The sequence below is a fragment of the Microcebus murinus genome, chromosome 11, assembly GCF_040939455.1.
Source record: "Microcebus murinus isolate Inina chromosome 11, M.murinus_Inina_mat1.0, whole genome shotgun sequence".
NCBI classification, from domain to species: domain Eukaryota; kingdom Metazoa; phylum Chordata; class Mammalia; order Primates; family Cheirogaleidae; genus Microcebus; species Microcebus murinus.
The window spans coordinates 45,030,873-45,049,312 of record NC_134114.1 but is presented as its reverse complement, the minus strand read 5'-3'; the positions used below and the strand labels follow the sequence as shown (position 1 = coordinate 45,049,312).

Genomic DNA, 18,440 nt, shown 5'->3' with positions numbered 1-18,440 from the left:
CCTCCTTTTTTAAGTTTTTTAAAGGTTTTGATTGCAAAAAATTATTGAGTACTATCAATATATTAGTACTCAGTAATTTATTAAGGTATGTTTGTTTTGAGTTGTAGGATGACAAAGTTGTGTACTAATTACTGACATAAGTTATCTTTGTAAGAACAGCTGGCGAGAGTGAAAGAATCCCTTTACTGACTTTTTGCCCTATATATATCTGAATTAGTTGGAATCTTTTAGAATGAAAGTGGATCTGTGTCTAATGTAATTTTTAAGGTAAGATGTTAAAGAGCTGAATATAAATTGTTAGTATTACATATTGTTTAGTCATTAATTTTCCAAAAGGCCAACTGCTTAAGTTTTCTTGTTCTTCTATTAATACTCTGATAGTACTCTATATACTATAACTCTCTTTTGATAACAAGGCAGCTTTATTTTACATCAAGACAATTACTTTAATAATTTGAATCATTTCCATATTAAATATTTAATATAATACCCAGCACTATCTTTCTATGACTATAAAAAAATCAGGAGTACATACTGAATAGCAGATCTTTATCAAAATGATGTCTGATTTTTACAACTATCCTTTGTGCTTGGCTATTGTTATTGCTATTTTATGTATAAAGAAACGGAAAATAAAATAAATTACAGAAATGACATGAATTAGAGGTAGGGGCTTAGTTTCTCAAGTCCATTTTCTTTAGTATTTTCAATAACATACAAAGTGAAATGAAGTATGTCTGTCCCATGGATTTTTCAGTAGCACTACACAACTTACACAGTTAGGAAAAAGTCAGAGAAAGAGTCTGCTAAAATCAAAATAGAAATTAAAAGGGAAAAAACCACAAGGTAATAAAATCAAGTATTAATTAACTTAGTCCTCCATTCCAGAAATATTAATACCCAAAGCAGTCAACTAGATCTTAGAAGTAAAAGTTTTAGAAAATTATATTAAGGAAAAAATGACAATAAAATGAATCTCATATTTCTTATATTGTAAAAACTGAGCAAAACTAAATTAAAGGGACTGTAGTAAAACAACTAAATCTAAATAGTGCACTGTAATTCTCAGGTTGATGTAAAAATTTCAATCTTTCAATATCTAGCAAAACACAGCTTAGCCTTTCTGATCATCTAGGAGTTACTGCTCTTATAGATAAGTGATTACCACTAGAGAAAACCATGGAAACTCAATATGGTAGATGCAGGAATGCAACTCAGAGACCTCTCATCTTACTTGTTGTGATCATATCACTAATTACATATAAACAGTACATATGTAATTAGTGATATCTGAGTGGTAAAAATGGCCACTCAGGTTTTAGATTAGGATTTGAATTTCCTGACTTTCCACTGTACTCACTGGAAGGTACATTTCCCTGTGCTTTGACTGAGGATTATTATTTCATAGCAATTCATTTTATTTAGGTAGTATAAAGTCTTCTCATGAGTTTTAATTCTTGTAACATGTTGTGTTACATCTCCACATTATCTTCGGTGTGTAATTATTCTTCCCAATATGAATTCTGACATTTTTATTTTGCTCTGTAATAAGACACCAAAATGGCTCCTCATAACCATAACTGCCTCAGGTATTAACACACATCTATTCTCTTTTCCATTCAGATTCTGCCCTTACATAAACAAAAATGCATAACTAACAGAACAGCTGCTCTATTATTAATAGCATCTTTTAAATATATAGCATCAATATGTATTTAGCTATACAGCATCTATATATAAGGCAAATAAAATTGGTTTACACATAAAGAATGATTTCCCTTTCATTGCCCATAGTGCGCACGCAAATATGGTGAATGTTCCTAAAACCCGCCAGACTTTCTGTAAGAAATGTGGCAAGCACCAACCCCACAAAGTGACATAATACAAGAAGGGCAAGGATTCTCTGTACACCCAGGGAAAGCGGCATTATGATTGGAAGCAGAGTGGCTATGGTGGGCAAACTAAGCAGATTTTCCGGAAAAAGGCTAAAACTACAAAGAAGACTGTGCTAAGGCATAAGTGTGTGGAGTCCAACTGCAGATCTAAGAGAATGCTGGCTATTTAGAGATGTAAGCATTTTTGAACTGGGAGGAGATAAGAAGAGAAAGGGCCAAGTGATCCAGTTCTAAGCATCTTTTGTTTTATTGTGAAGACAATAAAATCTTGAGGTTATGTTAATTACTTCATTTGGTTGTCATTGGTCTTTGGGGAGGGAATAAACTCTTGGGGGGAGGGGAGAATGATTTCCCTAACAGTTACTGATCTTACAGACCTTAAAAGGTATTTATGGACCTAAAATCAAAAGAACCAAAATGTGAAATGGAATTTTCAATTAAAAAATAATCCAGCAAACCATTTTAAAAATTATCATTTTGTTCAAAGTAGGAGAGAAATTTTAATGAGGGGAAGTACTATATCTCAATACAGATTGCTTACTAGTTGCAAGAAAACAAACAGTAACTACATAGTAGAGGAATCAGGTAACACCTTGATGAGCATTAACATCATCAGTAAGAAATAAGTGAACACCAAGTGCCTCTGGATATGATATTACAGGAAGGATACAACATCACTTATGCAATATTCCAAGGAGGGGTGCATAACCTGAATCTAACCATAAGAAAATACCAAACCACAAAGGCGGAACATTCTATTCTGTTGGGGGTGGGAGCAGGGGGAGACAGGATGGGAGGGAGACAAAGACGGAAAGGCAAAGGGAAGATGGGTAGATTAAAGGACTAAATTCTTTAAAAATATTAGTCACAAGAGAAACAGAAAGACTGAGGAAATCACATTACAAAGTAAAAAACTACAAGACAACTAAATGTAATACTTGATTCTAAACTGATATACTGAGGGGTAAAAGGCAAGATAGATGCAAATGGTTCAGAAAATACAATCTCTCTCTCTCTGACAATGTGTGCATACAAGTAAAAAACTAGGGTAAAACTAACAAATAGGTGATTCTGCATAAAGGTTACATGTGCGTTCTTTGTACTGTCCTTCCAATGTTTTTAAAATTCAGAAATAATTTCTAAATATAAATATCATATGATAGTAGCTATGAATTTCCATCTAAAATTTCTCCATATGCATTCCTGTCAGGATATGCCTCCATTTCTAAGTTTTTAAGGTATACCTAAAAATAGAAACAAATTTTGTGCTTCTACAGCATGGCAAAACAGTAAAAAAAAGCAAAAACAAAAACAAAAAACCTCTCTATTTGCTCAACTGTCAACAAGAAAATCAACTAAGAAATTTTTAGCTGCAGATCTACTAATGAGAATGAAAAAATAAACTATGCATGAGAAGCATAAAATTTCAACTATGCCTGTGACTTCAGCGATTTAAAAACAAAGTGAGCCTTCCTAAGGATGTATTGCCACTTGGACATTTTCAATGAACATAATTCATCATTCCCCCTACCATGACTTTACCAGAACATTTTTAACTTCTTGAAGTCTGTTCCTTTTGAGAAGCAACACTCTATTTCTATAGACAATATTAGGTACCATCCCCATTGCTGATGATAAAATTCTCTGTTGTATATCAGTATAGTTTTACATTGTAAAGAACAGTAAATGGAACCATTAAATAATCTCTCCTCTGTCCCTATCAACCACTTTCTGGGTTTTGCTGAGACAGTTTAGTAATTTCAGATCTGAACTACATTAAAATTTCCTATTTCTGCATATTCCTTCCACTTGGATGGTTCTTATTTCATGCTTATATTACCAATTTCCAGGTTATCATAACTCCTATGGTTTTATACATGCGCGCACACACACACAAGGAGGAAGAAACGAAGGATTAATGAGCCTAAAAGACAACATAATAAGTCTGTGATAAAGTCTCTCCTAATTACTATAGATAACCTTTGTGAAATTGGTTTTTTTCTTGTTTTAAAAGACATTATGAAATGGATAAACATACACAAATGAAAACTGTACTGAAAACAGGGACTAACTAGCATGTGAAGTTAAGAGAATAGATTTGGGAGTTACTTGTTGGGATTCTGAGGATAATATTAATACTTATCTAACAAATAGCTATTGTTAAGAAGAAGCCCTACAATGAAATGGCCTGTCCTGAGGATCAGGGACTTTATTAGCAAATATCCAAAGTAATAAGCTGAATGAACACTCAGAGATGGAAGGAAAGTTCATCACTAAATATTAACCTAAACAACCCCCCTAAGGCAACTTTCTTTTTTTCAGAGACAGGGTCTTATTCAGTTGCCCTGGCTGGAGTACAGTGGTTAGATTGTAGCTCACTGTAACCTCAAACTCCTGGCTCAAGTAATCCTCCTGCCTCGGTCTCTCAAGTAGCTGGGACTACAGGCATGCACCACCATGCTAGGCACATGCCTCCATGTCTCACTATGTTGCTCAAGCTGGTCTTGAACTCCTGGGCTCAAGTGATCCTCCTGCCTCAGCCTCCCAAAGGGATAGGATTACAGGAGTAAGCCACTGAGTTCAGCTATTAAAAATATTTTAAGGCGACAGGTAGAATAGCTCTCCTAACTTAAGACTAGAACCTAATTATGCTTTCCATGAGTTGCATTGCTTTTCTATATGTCCTACAAATCTTCAAGATATACATCTACATATTCTGTAGTTCTCAGTTTCAGGAATTTGAGTAATTGATATGTTTTACGCAATAACTATATCCTTTTCTTCAGTTTTCATCTTAAAGACAGTTTAAGTATTCAGAAATCTTTAGTCTGCTTTATCCCCTTTTTTTGGACACAGAGTCTCACTTTGTTGCCCAGGCTAGAGTGAGTGCCGTGGCGTCCTAGCTCACAGCAACCTCAATCTCCTGGGCTTAAGCGATCCTACTACCTCAGCCTCCCGAGTAGCTAGGACTACAGGCATGCGCCACCATGCCTGGCTAATTTTTTTCTGTATATATTAGTTGGCCAATTAATTTCTTTCTATTTTTAGTAGAGACAGGGTCTCGCTCAGGCTGGTTTCGAACTCCTGACCTTGAGCAATCTACCCGCCTCGGCCTCCCAGAGTGCTAGGATTACAGGCGTGAGCCACCACACCTGGCCTGCTTTATCCTTTAATGATTTGAGAAACCCTTCTCTTATCTTTTCTGTAAATCAGATCTTTTTCAGAGTATAACAAGGAGATGTAATTCCTCAAAGCTAAACTGTCTGCTCCCACTGTAAAGGTCTACATACCAGCTATTCCATATGAAGCCTGAGTCTTTCAATATTCACTTGTTTAATTTTTTTTAGATTTCCAATCTTACCAACTTGACACTTACTAAATTCATGTAGTAAACTTCTATCCCTTCATTAGACTTCTTATTCTAAACAGAACACAAACTTTATTTTTGGTTACTTATGAAAAATTTCACACCTACAGTAGAAAAGATAGTACAATAAACACCTGTATACTTTCTCCATAGTTTCAACTGTTAATATTTTGCTATTTGTGCTTCATAATTGTGTGTTTATTTTTTCTGAACTCAAATTATATTTTGCCTGTCATGTGTACAGCATAAATCTCCAAAAATTAAGGAATCTTCCTCTTATACGATCACTAGACAATTATTACAACTACCAAAACTGACAAAAATTCCCTAAAGTCATTTAACATCCCATCTATAATCAAGTTTCCCTAATTGTTTCCTAAATGTCATTTATATCCCTTGTTATTTAAAAAATGAAGATCCAATAAAGGGTCAATAACTGGGTGTGAATATTAGTTTCCTAGGTCTCTTTTAATCTAGAACAATCCCCCCATCATTTCCCTGCTCCATATTGACCTTTAGAAAGATAAGGGTAGTTGTACTTGTCTGATTGTTTCACTATATCTGTTCATTTGTTTCTTTACTATATTTGTTGCTAATTGGAAACTAACTCTAAAGCCTTGATTAATATTATAGGTAAATAATTTTGGGAAGAACACTTCATATGTGGTGCTGCATATTTTATATCATATCATATCAGAAAGTACAGGTATGAACATCCAAAAGAACAACACATGATAGAGAAATCTGAGCACTTTAGTAACCCCAAATTACAATTCCTGTTAAGGAATTGGATTAACAGTTATCTCCAATGATGATTTTTTAAAAAAAACTATTATAGATTCTTAGATTTTATATACTGAATTAATTAAATGATTACCAGTTAAAGTTTTTCCTTTTAATGTCCAAATTGTCCCAACCTTAGCCAATGGGAATCCCTTTATGTTGGCTCCTTTATCTTTTTTGACATAAAAATTTCATTAGTCTTTGATTACTCTCTTGCTTTCTGGCTATCTCAAATTCATTTTGTACTCTATGCTTCAGACTTAGAAACAAGTCACTTGTGATTTCTTTTAGTGGAAAATCACACCTGGGTTTTATGGGTATGAACTTCATGAAAATCATGAAGGTTTGTATTTGTTGATAACTGAGATAAGAGAGATAAGATTGTTGTCTAGAATGGAATACAGAATGCTGTTTTGTATTGCTGAGTAGTACTCCATTGTGTGGATGTACCACATTCAGCAACTGAAGGACTTTTGGCCTGTCTGGTAATGTTTTTAATGACTACCTCTCCAACTAGCTCATGTAAGTTCCATGAGCTTGAGAGCTTGAATTTTGTTAACTTTGTTTAACGCTATGTCTCCAAGTAATTTAGCATAGTATTTTCTAAATTAGAGAATCTCAAAAATTACTTTTGTAATAAATGCATTTCATCTTTAGAGAGAGGACATAAAGAATGGTTTGTTATTCCTTAAAGTAAGAAGTACCTTACTTTAATAATGAAATATCTAGTATTATGATCTCACTTTATACAACTTGATCAGACTAATGAAAATGACTTAGAAATATTAAAAACAGACTGTATAATATGAAAATGAGAAAAAATAGCATTATTTAAGGTGATTCACATCCTGAAATTATAGATATTGGAGTTAGACAGACTAGATTTGAATTTCAGCTTGTTACTTGACTTTGGGTAGGTAATTAGCCTTGATTACGTGTTTTAAAAGAGTTAAATAATGTCCACCTCCCATAGAACTGTTGACAAAATCAAGTAAGATGTATATGAAAATCATCTTATATATAAAGACTGGCACAAATTATGAGCTCTATTAGTTATTATTTACTTCTTGTTATCACTTTCCTCATTCACATGTAAAGTGGATGAATGTGAGAAAGCCTCCAAAAAAGGATATGTACCTGCCAGACAAGTTAGTACATCACACAGTTGGTCAAAATGATTGATAGTAGTAACAATTATTTACTGAGTAATCATATTCACTCAACACTTTAATAGACATTATATACAGATTCTCCAATTTATCCTCCTAATAACCCACAGGTGCTAGCTGGTATCACTGACTCCCATTTGATACATGAGAAAACTGAGGCCCAAAGAGGGAAAACTAGTCCAATGTCACACAAATAGTACAACATGCACCTGAAGCCAAATCTAGCTCTAATTTCCATCTTACTGCATCTTTTTCTCTCTGAGATCCTTGACAGAATGAAAGCAAAACCTCAAGGTAAAGAATATCCAAAAAAAAATATTCCCCAGTCTATGAAGGAATGACATGTGACATTCACCCAGATTTTTTACATAGGAAAAACAAAAAAGTACACAAGATTCATAATTTTATGCCTATGAGTACTTTTTCTATTCTTATGTTTTTGTCCCCTTGTTGGAGCTAGCTAATCTATAACAATGATTTTTCCATATGGCTTCAACCACTTTGAGGATCTGGACCCAATATCACATTTTCATTCAGACACTTCTCTTACTCTCATTCTAAAGCAGTTTGAGGTCCTGGAACATCAAAGTAATCTTATTTGATCACAGTTTAGTTTTCTGGGTGATACATTTAAAAGGTGGCTGTTATACAATGGCTGGTGATTAGTTAAGGTTACTCAGTGTCTGTAATATGACTGTCACATATGAAAACAGTTTGTCAGAAGCCTTTATCTAATTTGCAGACAAGGCACTGCTCCTAGATGCAAGGAAAGCATTGAGAATGCAGTCCCAGATTCACAAGTATTCAGGAACTTTCCTAAGTAGTTAGGACAGGAGTTAGAAGATGCAAATAGTTGTTGTTCTAGGATGCCAGGGTGCAATGAACAATAATCTATCCTAAAGGTGAAGTGGGATGTGTCCTCAATGGACAGCATGGTGACCTAGCACATAACAACTACTTAAAAACACCGCTGAATATTTGCTGTTTTAGTTAGCATCTTAAGGTTGATATCAAAGCAGTTTAGTTCTAAATTTATCTTTCAAGTGTAAAGTAAATTTGTATTAGAAATAAAATGAAAATAGTTTCCTTTCAAATCCTAATGTGGGAGGATGGAAACATGTCAAAATACATCAAAAAGTACAGAACAGTTTTTTGGACGATTGATTTCCAAAGGGCTGTCAGAAGCTTTAAAAAAATATATATATATGATTATAACCCTTCAATTAAAAATCAACAACCCTAGGAATTAATAATTTACCTCTTTTTCATAAGACTGCTTTGTATACAGATGAAGGCAGTGAACATGTAATTGTGGTACCAACTGTTCATCTTCCTAAAACTTTCCTATACCCTCCAGCTTCTGGCAGATTAAAGCTAACAAAATTCAGTTTATGAATATTAACCAGTTCAAAAATAGGTATCTTACTCAAATTATGCCTGGGAAGAAAACCAGTCAATACATTCACAAGAACCAAAAGATACATATGCATAATTTAGTTAAAAAATAAAAACATTAAAAGCTGAATCAAAGAGAGTTTTTTTACCCCAGTTGAACTGAAATGATCAGAACCAAAAATTACTACAAATTGCATTAGATTACATATAAAGAAGGAAAACATGCATAAACCAAAGACATTCTTTTGAATTTCTAAGGATATCTATCCCCTTGTAAACCACATGTTCAAAAGGTGGTTGGGGAGCAAAAACCTCAACATTTGAGATACTGAAACTTCAAAGTAATCAGTAATCTTATTCATGTTTCTATTTTCCTTACACAAAAATAAAAGAAAGAGAAATAGTTACCACTCAATATATCCCAGGAAGACTGTTCATTTTACAGTCAACTATGACAAAATAAAATTTCTAAACAACTTTCCCCTTGTTACTTCACTGCCCCTTTCCACAAATCACTATGTAGTCAGATAACACAAAAAAGGTTGGAAATAAGTTCAAGTTATAGCTTGAGAAAAAACAACAAAACAAGCAACTATTGAGAGAGAAGGAGGATCAAGATGGTGAAACAGAATCTTCCAGCAATCATTCTCCTGCCGGAACATCAATATGAACAAACATCTACACAAGAAAACAGCTTCAGAAGAGCTAAAGAAACTAGGTGAGAGATCACAGTACCTGGTTTGGACATAAGAATAAGAAAAGACACATGGAAGAGGGTAGAAAAGACAGTCTTGCATTGCCTATACCACCCCCAAGTCCAGGCAGTACAGTGCAGTGAGAGAATCTGCCTGGTTGGTGGAGGGGGAGAGGGAAGTATGTATGAAACTTTTCCTTGGAATCCAGTACTGGCCAAGCCAGCAGCTAGTAAAACACAGCACCCAGTCGAAATCCATGGTCCCTGATTACAGGCCAGTACCCATGGACAGAGCTCCTAGACCTGCCCTGGGCCAGAAGGGAATCCGCCACCCTGAGAGGATGAACCTGAGTCTCAGACCACTTCAATGCTGGCTGACTAAAGTGGCCTTAGACCCTGAATAAATTTCAGTGGCAGTAGGCTATAGCAATGACAGTCCTTGGGTGAGCCTGGGTCCTGCACTGCTCTGAGAGGCCACAGATTTCAGGTGCAACCCAGCATGACAATTGCAGTGGCCAGGGCACTGCTTTTGTTATTTCTCCCCAACCATAGAAAGCAAAGTGTGGAGAGAGACTCCTTCTGTTTGGGCAAAGGTGAAGGAAGTACATAGAAAACATGATCTTGAAACCCAGTACCAGCCCCCACCCAAGTAAAATTCATAAATAAGTACTTTGTTTCATATACAATATTAATAAAAACATGTATAAAATCACCTTCAGGCTATGTATGTACAGTGTGTATGATGCAAATAAATTTCCTGTTTAGACTTGGGTCTTATCCCCAAGATATTTCATTATATATATGCAAAAATTCCAACATCCAAAAAAAATCTAAAATTCAAAACACTCCTGGTCCCAAACATTTCAAATAAGAGACACTCAACCTGTATTAAATTTCAATAATTTATGTATCAAAACTATTTCTGAACCACACACTTACATAAAATTAAATACTGAAGCAAACAGTATACTTATGAAAAATGTAAAACAAATATGCTTTTGATACAATTTATATATTTAATATATATTATATATGTTATATATTAAATATATATTTAATTATATTTTATATATTAAATATATATTTAAATTTATATCTTTCTATACTTATCCTGTGCCATTTATAGCTTTCTCCCAATAATCTCAGTACTTGATGTTACAAAAAATTCTAACATGCATTATCAATCCTATTTTTTTCCATTCATTAATTTGTTTACAGAGTGCTGACTACTGCCAAGGACTGTTTTTTAATATTTCAATGTTAAAAGCCTAAATAATTCCCAAATCACTGTTTTCCCACTAAGAGAAAGAAAAACAGCAATAAGTTAAAACATAGGTGGATTAAATTTGGTTTCCAAAAATAAATAAGATGCCGCTCCAATTCATAGTGAGGAAATCTGTTTGTCTTGTGCTTGTCCACCCAGGATGCAATATCACTTGATGGTTAAAACAGAAGTCATGACATTTACTAAGGTGCCCAGGTTTTCAAATTTAGCCTATGCCATGCCACATGGTATGAAGCTCAACAAAGATGACTGGGCTAAAGGAATCAGGAATAACCCATACCATATTCATGTGCCACATGTCTTATCTTAGAAATGTTACTTAACATTTTTTAAGCACTTGTTTGCTTTGGAAGAAGGAAGATAATCATGCCTATACACCATGGGACTGTTTCAAGGATTAAATGAGATATAAACATTATCTTAGCACTTAGCAAAGCATATAGCATTTCGTAACTATTATCTACTGTTATGGTGTTCAGACAAAATAATTGCCTATGTTCTTAATCCTAATTACCAAGAAGTAAATAACGCATAAAGAACAATAATGATGCCTAAAACTAATTGGGCTTATGTCACTACTGTACCACTAGAATGTGTATGTTCAAAAAATTCCCTAAGACATAAAGATCTAATATATTACCATCATGCTTCTCACAAAGTATCAAGTCTTCCGGCCTGCTTTTAAGCCTTCACAATTAAAAGCACCAAAAACTGTCTACCCGTGAGATGTTTAAAAAGTATACCCATGAAATGGCCTTCAAGAAGCAAGTCCCTTGGATACCAAAAAAAAAATCTCGAATTTGCCACAAAAAAGAGGAGGACTCCAGATGTGTGCATTGATACAAGGCTCAACAAAACTGACTGGGGCAAAGGAATAAGGAATTCCATATTGTATCTATGAGCAGTTGTTCAGAAAAAGTAATGAAGATGGCCGGGCGCGGTGGCTCACGCCTGTAATCCTAGCACTTTGGGAGGCCAAGGCGGGCGGATTGCTCAAGGTCAGGAGTTCGAAACCAGCCTGGGCGAGACCCCGTCTCTACCAAAAATAGAAAGAAATTAATTGACCAACTAAAAATATATATATACAAAAAAAAAAAAAAATTAGCCGGGCATGGTGGCACATGCCTGTAGTCCCAGCTACTCGGGAGGCTGAGGCAGTAGGATCGCTGAGCCCAGGAGATTGAGGTTGCTGTGAGCCAGGCTGACGCCATGGCACTCACTCTAGCCTGGGGCAACAAAGTGAGACTCTGTCTCAAAAAAAAAAAAAAAAAAAAGTAATGAAGATAAAGATTCACCAATCAAGCTCTATATGTTGGTTACCTATATACTTGTCACCATTTTCATAAATCTACACAACATGGATGAGAACTAATCACCGATTGTCAAATAAAGTTTACAAAAACAAACAAAAAGTACAAAAAGGGTATATAATGCCAAACTCCACAAAAGCAGGGATTAAAACAAAGAAAACAGATATTCTTTAAATGATCAAATCAAAGCATTTTGTATTTGTTTTTACGGAAATGATAATTTTTAAGGAGAAAAAGACTACTTGTAAGATTCATTAGAAATAATCCAAAATAAAAAGAAAACAAAATTATTTAACAAAACTCTTGAGTTACCATACTTATCCAATAGCTCTTGTGAAGTGCTACTGACTTTGAAATATTAGATATTTAATTACATGCCACATCATTAACTACTAACAAAATTAGCATCCAAATGTACAAAATCAATACTGCCCAGTAACACACCACAACACTGGTAGCCAGAAATAGCATTAACTTTTTGATGCTTTAAAGAAATGAATTTTAAGAAAACATTTCCTCACCTATTATCAGATGGCAGAAGAGAAAGCAAAGCCAAAGCTGAAAGTTTTCTTCTTTCTGGCTGGGTAATGTTGTCCATTCGATCAACCCACATTTCAATCATATTTCCCAAAAGCTGGTCCATCTGAAACAAGAGGAAGAGGCATCCCAAAATATTTGAAATGCTATTTACTTCTGGATTGGTATTGTTAAAGGCCTTTTACGTCATGGCCAAAGTTCAATGACAGCAAAAAATATAACTGGAATACCTGAATTTGGAGCAAGCCTTGAGCTGGCAAGGGATAATTTGAGCAAAACCAGAAATTGACTCTAATTAATTCTGTGAGCTTATTCAAAATACCTATGTATCCAATGAGTGATTTTAGTCTTTTCATTTAGTCATTTCAAATCACCAATCAGGTATACTTAAAAAAAAGTGGATTTTCCAAAATTGTCAACTTGTATTTACAGTTTATTGAGTTGGATAATTACTGTTCAATGTTCGATAATTTGCTGGACTGATTTGCTGCTACTCTCAGAGGAGAGGATAGGTTGCAACCCCAAACTGCAAAATTTCAAAGGAAAACAAATGAATCATTTTCTAAGACATGTGTATGCTATGTTAAAAATAAAGCTAAAATAAATCAACATAATACAGAATTAGTGTGATGATTAATTTTATGTGTCAGCTAAGCTAAGGTACCCACTTTTTTGGTCAAACACTAGTCTAGATGCTGCTGTGGAAGTATCTTGTAGATGTCATTAACATTCACAATGAGTTAACTTTAAGTAAAAAAGATTACCCTAGATAATGTAGCTGGACTTCATTCAATTGGTTGAAGGCCTTAAAAGCAATAGTAGTATTCCCAGGAAAGATGAAATTTTGTATCAAAACTAACATAGAAATCCTGCCTGAGTTTCCAGTCCTCCTTACAAAATTCAGACTTACCAGCCCCCACAAGCCAATTCTTTAGTAACACTCCCCCACACCACACCTACTCTACTGGTTCTGTCTCTGGAGAACCCTGACCGATACAGCTTAGATCTATAAAGTAACACACAACCAAGCATACTGATCACTTAGATGGAAAGTGGACCACATAGATTGAAAGCGCATCTTAGGGTTTGCTTTTATAGAATTTCTTTTGGCCTAAAGGCACTGCGAAAATATTTCTTGGCACTAAAGGTACAATGAATCAAGACAGTTTGGTAACTTCTGTTTTATACCATGCTGTCTTCATATCATATTTAATTTGTAAATAAATGGTATAGAGGTTTACTATAATTAATATCTAGTAGGCAAAATTTTAAGGCCTCATAACCATTATAAAAACAAATATCAAGTTATCATTAAAATGTAATATATAAAACTGAATCTACATTAATATAGCTGAAATAAAAATGCAATGAATGTAATGCATACCATCTGGTGAATGGACACACTTGAAGCTGACTCTGGGGAGGGGAAGGGAGGAAAAGGCACCACACATAACCTAAACATTTGTACCCCCATAATATGCTGAAAAAAAAAACTGAATCTATATTAATATATCTGAAATAAAAATGCAATCATGATATGCAATAAAAATAAAAATGTCAGCACAGACATATTTCAAAATAGTCAAATTTTATTTTGGATTTTAGGTTTTCTAATTAGGGATGCTCAACTGCTTAGTATATGCAAATATTCCAAAATATATAATGTGGAATACTTCTGGTCCTATGCATTTCAGACAAGGGATACTCAGCATGTAATAGTAATAATTCAGGTTGTGAATATTATGCAAAAATTTTATATTAGAATGCATCCATGCCCATTTGTTTACATATTGTTTATGACTGATTTGTGTCTAGTTGCAAATGAGACCGTATGGCTCACAAAACCTAAAACATTTACTAACTGGCTTTTTACAGATAAAGCTTGCTAACCCCTTGTATTCTAATTATTTTTTTAATTCAAGCTTCCCCAAGCTCACTATTATGTGCTGTTGTTTATTAAATATTTTTGTAATAAACAAAACAGGTATAAGTTATAAATAAATAAAATTATTATTATATCTGTTACAGTGATCTACAATCAGTGATTTTTTTTTCTTTTAAAGAGACTAGGTCTTGTTCTGTTGCCCAGCAAGAGTGCAGTGGCATTATCATAGCTCACTGTAACCACTTGAACTCTTGGGCTCAAGCAATACTCCCACCTCGACCACCCAAGTAGCTAAGAATATAGGGCACAACTACCACGCCAAGTTGATTTTTTTTTTTAATTTTATGTAGAGATGGGGATCTCACTGTGTTTACAAGGCTGGTCTTGAACTGCTGGATTCAAGCAATCCTCCCACCTCAGCCTCCCAAAGCACTGGTATTACAGGTTAGAGCCACCACACAGGCCTTTGATCTTTGATGTTACTATTGCAATTGCTTGAGGGCACCCCAAACCACACCAATATAAAACAGCTAACCTAATCGATAAATGTATGCGTCACAACTGTTCCACCAACCAGCAGTTCCTCTGTCTCTTTCCCTCTCCTTGAGCCTCTCTATTCTCTGACGCCTAACAATATTAAAATTAGGCCAATTAATAACCATAAAATGGTCTCTAAGTGTTCAAGTGAAGAGTCCCACATCTCTCATTTTAAATTAAAAGCTAGCAATAACTAAGGTTAGTGAAGAAGGCATGTCAAAAGCCAACACAAGTCTCTTGAACCAAACAGTTAACCAAGTTGTAAAAGCAAAAAAAAAGCCCTTGAAGAAACTAAAAGTGCTATTCCAATGAACATATGAATATTAAGAAAGCAAAAGAGACTTAGTGTTGATATAGAGAAAGTTTCAGTGGTATGGGTAGATCAAATCAGCCACGGTGTTCCCTTAAGCCAAAGCTTAACCCAGAGCAAGGCCCTAACTCTTCAATACTAGGAAGACTGAGAGAGGTGGGAAAGCTAGAGAAGAAAAGGTTGCAGACAGTAGATGACGGTTCACGAGATTTAAGGAAAGCAGCCATCTGCAATAATATGCAAGGTGAAGCAGCAAGTGCTGATGAAGAAGCTGCAACAAGTTATCCAGAAGATGTAGCTAAGACCATTGATGAAGGTGGCTATACTAAATAACAGATTTTCAATGCAGATGAAACAGCCTTATATTGGAAGAAGATGCCACCTAGGACTTTTATAACTTTTATAATTGACAGGAAAAGTCAATATCTTGCTTCAAAAGACAGGCTGACTCTCTTGTTAGAGGCAAAGGCAGCTGGTGACTTTAAGTTGAAGTCAATGCTCATTTACCATTCCCAAAGTCCTAAGGCCCTTAAAAATGTTGCTCAATCTACTTTGCTTGTACTCTATAAGTGAGAGGAAAAACAAAGCCTGGATGACGGTACATCTGTTTACAGCACAGTTTACTGAGCATTTTAAGCTGAATGTTAAGATCTACTACTCAGAAAAAAATATTCCTTTCAAAATATTACTTGGGGTTTTCTAAATATCATATCATCAGCAGAGAGTGAGAGTTTGATCTCCTCTGTTCCCATTTGGATGCCCTTAATTCCACTCTCTTATCTGACTGCTGTAGCAAGGACTTCCAGCACTATGTTGAATAGAAGTGGAGATGGTGGGCAGCCTTGCCTTGTTCTAGTTCTAAGTGAGAATGCTTTCAATTTTTCCCCATTCAGTACGATGTTGGCTGTGGGTTTGTCATATATGGCTTGTATCATTTTTAGGTAAGCCCCATCTATGCCTATTTTGTTAAGCATTCTTATCATAAAAGGGTGTTGAATTTTGTCAAATGCTTTTTCTGCGTCTACTGAGAGGATCATATGGTCTTTGTTTTTGTTTCTGTTTACAAGGCTATAGTAATTAAAACAGCTTGGTTTTGGCACAAGAACAGGGACATTGATCAGTGGAACAGAACAGAGAACTCAGATATAAAACCATCCTCATATACCCATCTAATCTTTGACGAAGCAGACAAAAACATACACTGGGGGAAAGAATCTTTATCAATAAATGGTGCTGGGAAAACTGGATACCCACATGTAGAAGACTGGAACAGGATCCACACCTTTCACCTCTCACAAAAATCAACTCACAGTGGGTAACAGACTTAAACCTAAAGTGTGAAACTATTAGAATCCTAGAGGAAAACATTGGAAATAATCTTCTATACATTGGCCTAAGGCAAAGAATTTATGAAGAAGACCCCAAAGGCAATCACAGCAACAACAAAAATAAATGGGACCTGATCAAATTAAAAAGCCAAAGAAACAGTCATGAGAGCAAACAGACAACCCACAGAATGGGAGAAAATTTTCGCAAGCTACACATCCGATAAAGGACTGATAACTAGAATCTATTTAGAACTCAGGAAAATCAGCAAGGAAAAATCAAACAACCCTATCAAAAAGTGAACAGAAACTTTCCAAAAGCAGACAGAAGAATGGCCAACAAACATATGAAAAAATGCTCAACATCTCTAATCATCAGGGAAATGCAAACCAAAACCACAATGAGATTTCACTTGTCTCAAGTGAGAATGACCTTTATTAACAAGTCCCAAAACAATAAATATTGGCATGGATGCGGAGAGATAGGAACACTCATACATTGCTGGTGGGACTGCAAACTGATTCAACCTCTGTGGAAAGCAATACAGAGATACTTTAAAGTGATACAAGTGGATCTACCATTTGATCCAGCAATCCCATTACTGGGCATCTACCCCAAAGAACAAAAGACATTCTATAGAAAAGACACCTCCACTCGAATGTTTATAGCAGCACAATTCACAATTGCAAAGCTGTGCAAGCAAGTGCCCATCAATACATGAGTGAATTAATAAAATGTGGTATATGTATACCATGGAGTACTACTCAGCTATAAGAAACAACTGGTGATATAGCACCTCTTGTATTTTCCTGGCTAGAGCTAGAACCCATTCTACTAAGTGAAGTATCCTCCCAAGAATGGAAAAATAAGCACCACATGTACTCACCAGCAAATTGGTTTCACTGATCAACATCTAAGTGGACATACAGGAATAACATTTATCAGGTGTCCAGCAGTTAGTGAGGGGGTAGGAAAGGATGGGCATATACATACATAATGAGTGCGATGTGGACCATCTGGGGGATGGGCACGCTTGAAGCTCTGACTCGGGGTGGGGGGAAGGGCAATATATGTAACCTTAACATTTGTACCCCCATAATATGCTGAAATAAAAAAAAAAAGAAATATATTTCTTAAGGATAATGCTAATGTAGATAGTGATTCCTCTCATAGATGTGGGCAAAGTAAACAGAAAACCTTCTGGGAGGTTTTCCATTAACCATTAACCATTCCAGATGCCATTAAGAAGGGTCATGATTCGTGAGAGGAGGTAAATAAAATCAATATTAGCAAGAGTTTGGAAGAAGTTGATTCTAATCCTCATGGATGACTTTAAGTTCAAAACTTCAGTGGAGAAAGGAACTGCAGGTGTGGTGGAAATGGCAAGAACACTCGACTTAGAAATGAAGCTTGAAGATGTGACTAAATTATTGCAATCTCACGATAAAATTTGAAGTCCTTAGTTGTTTTATGTGAATGAGAAAAAAAAGTGGTTTTTTGAGAGATGGAATCTACTTCTGGTAAAGATGCTGGCAACACTGTTGGAATGACAACAAAGGATTTAAAAATTATATAAATTTAGTTGGTGAAGCAGCTAGAGGGTTTGATAGGATTGACTCCAATTTGGATAGAAGCTCTACTGTGGGTCAAATGCTATCAAATAGCCTCACATGCTACAGAGAAATCTTTCATGAAGGAATCAATCAGTGCAGCAAACTTCACTGTTGTCTTATTTCAAAAAATTGTCACAGCCACCCCAACTTCAGCAACCACCCTGATCAGTCAGAAGCAGACAATATTGAGGCAAGACCCTCTACCAGCAAAACGATTATAACCCACTAAAGGCTCAGGTGATCATTAAGATTTTTTTAGCAATAAAGTAATTTTAATTAAGGTGTATACACTATTATTTCAGACACCATGCTATTGTGCACTTAATAAAAACTT

At 35.2% G+C, this 18,440-nt stretch overlaps 1 protein-coding gene and 1 pseudogene across 1 annotated transcript in view; one reads left to right on the top strand and one right to left on the bottom strand.

The window, feature by feature from the left end:
* Positions 1-18,440, bottom strand: part of IPO11 (importin 11) — a 197,985-nt gene that overhangs the window by 51,452 nt on the left and 128,093 nt on the right. Inside the window, exon 28 of the mRNA XM_012784031.3 lies at positions 12,420-12,541. Coding sequence (XP_012639485.1) covers positions 12,420-12,541 — 122 coding nt within the window. The remainder of the gene's footprint in view (positions 1-12,419; positions 12,542-18,440) is intronic.
* LOC142873730 (large ribosomal subunit protein eL42-like) lies at positions 1,808-2,135 on the top strand (annotated as a pseudogene).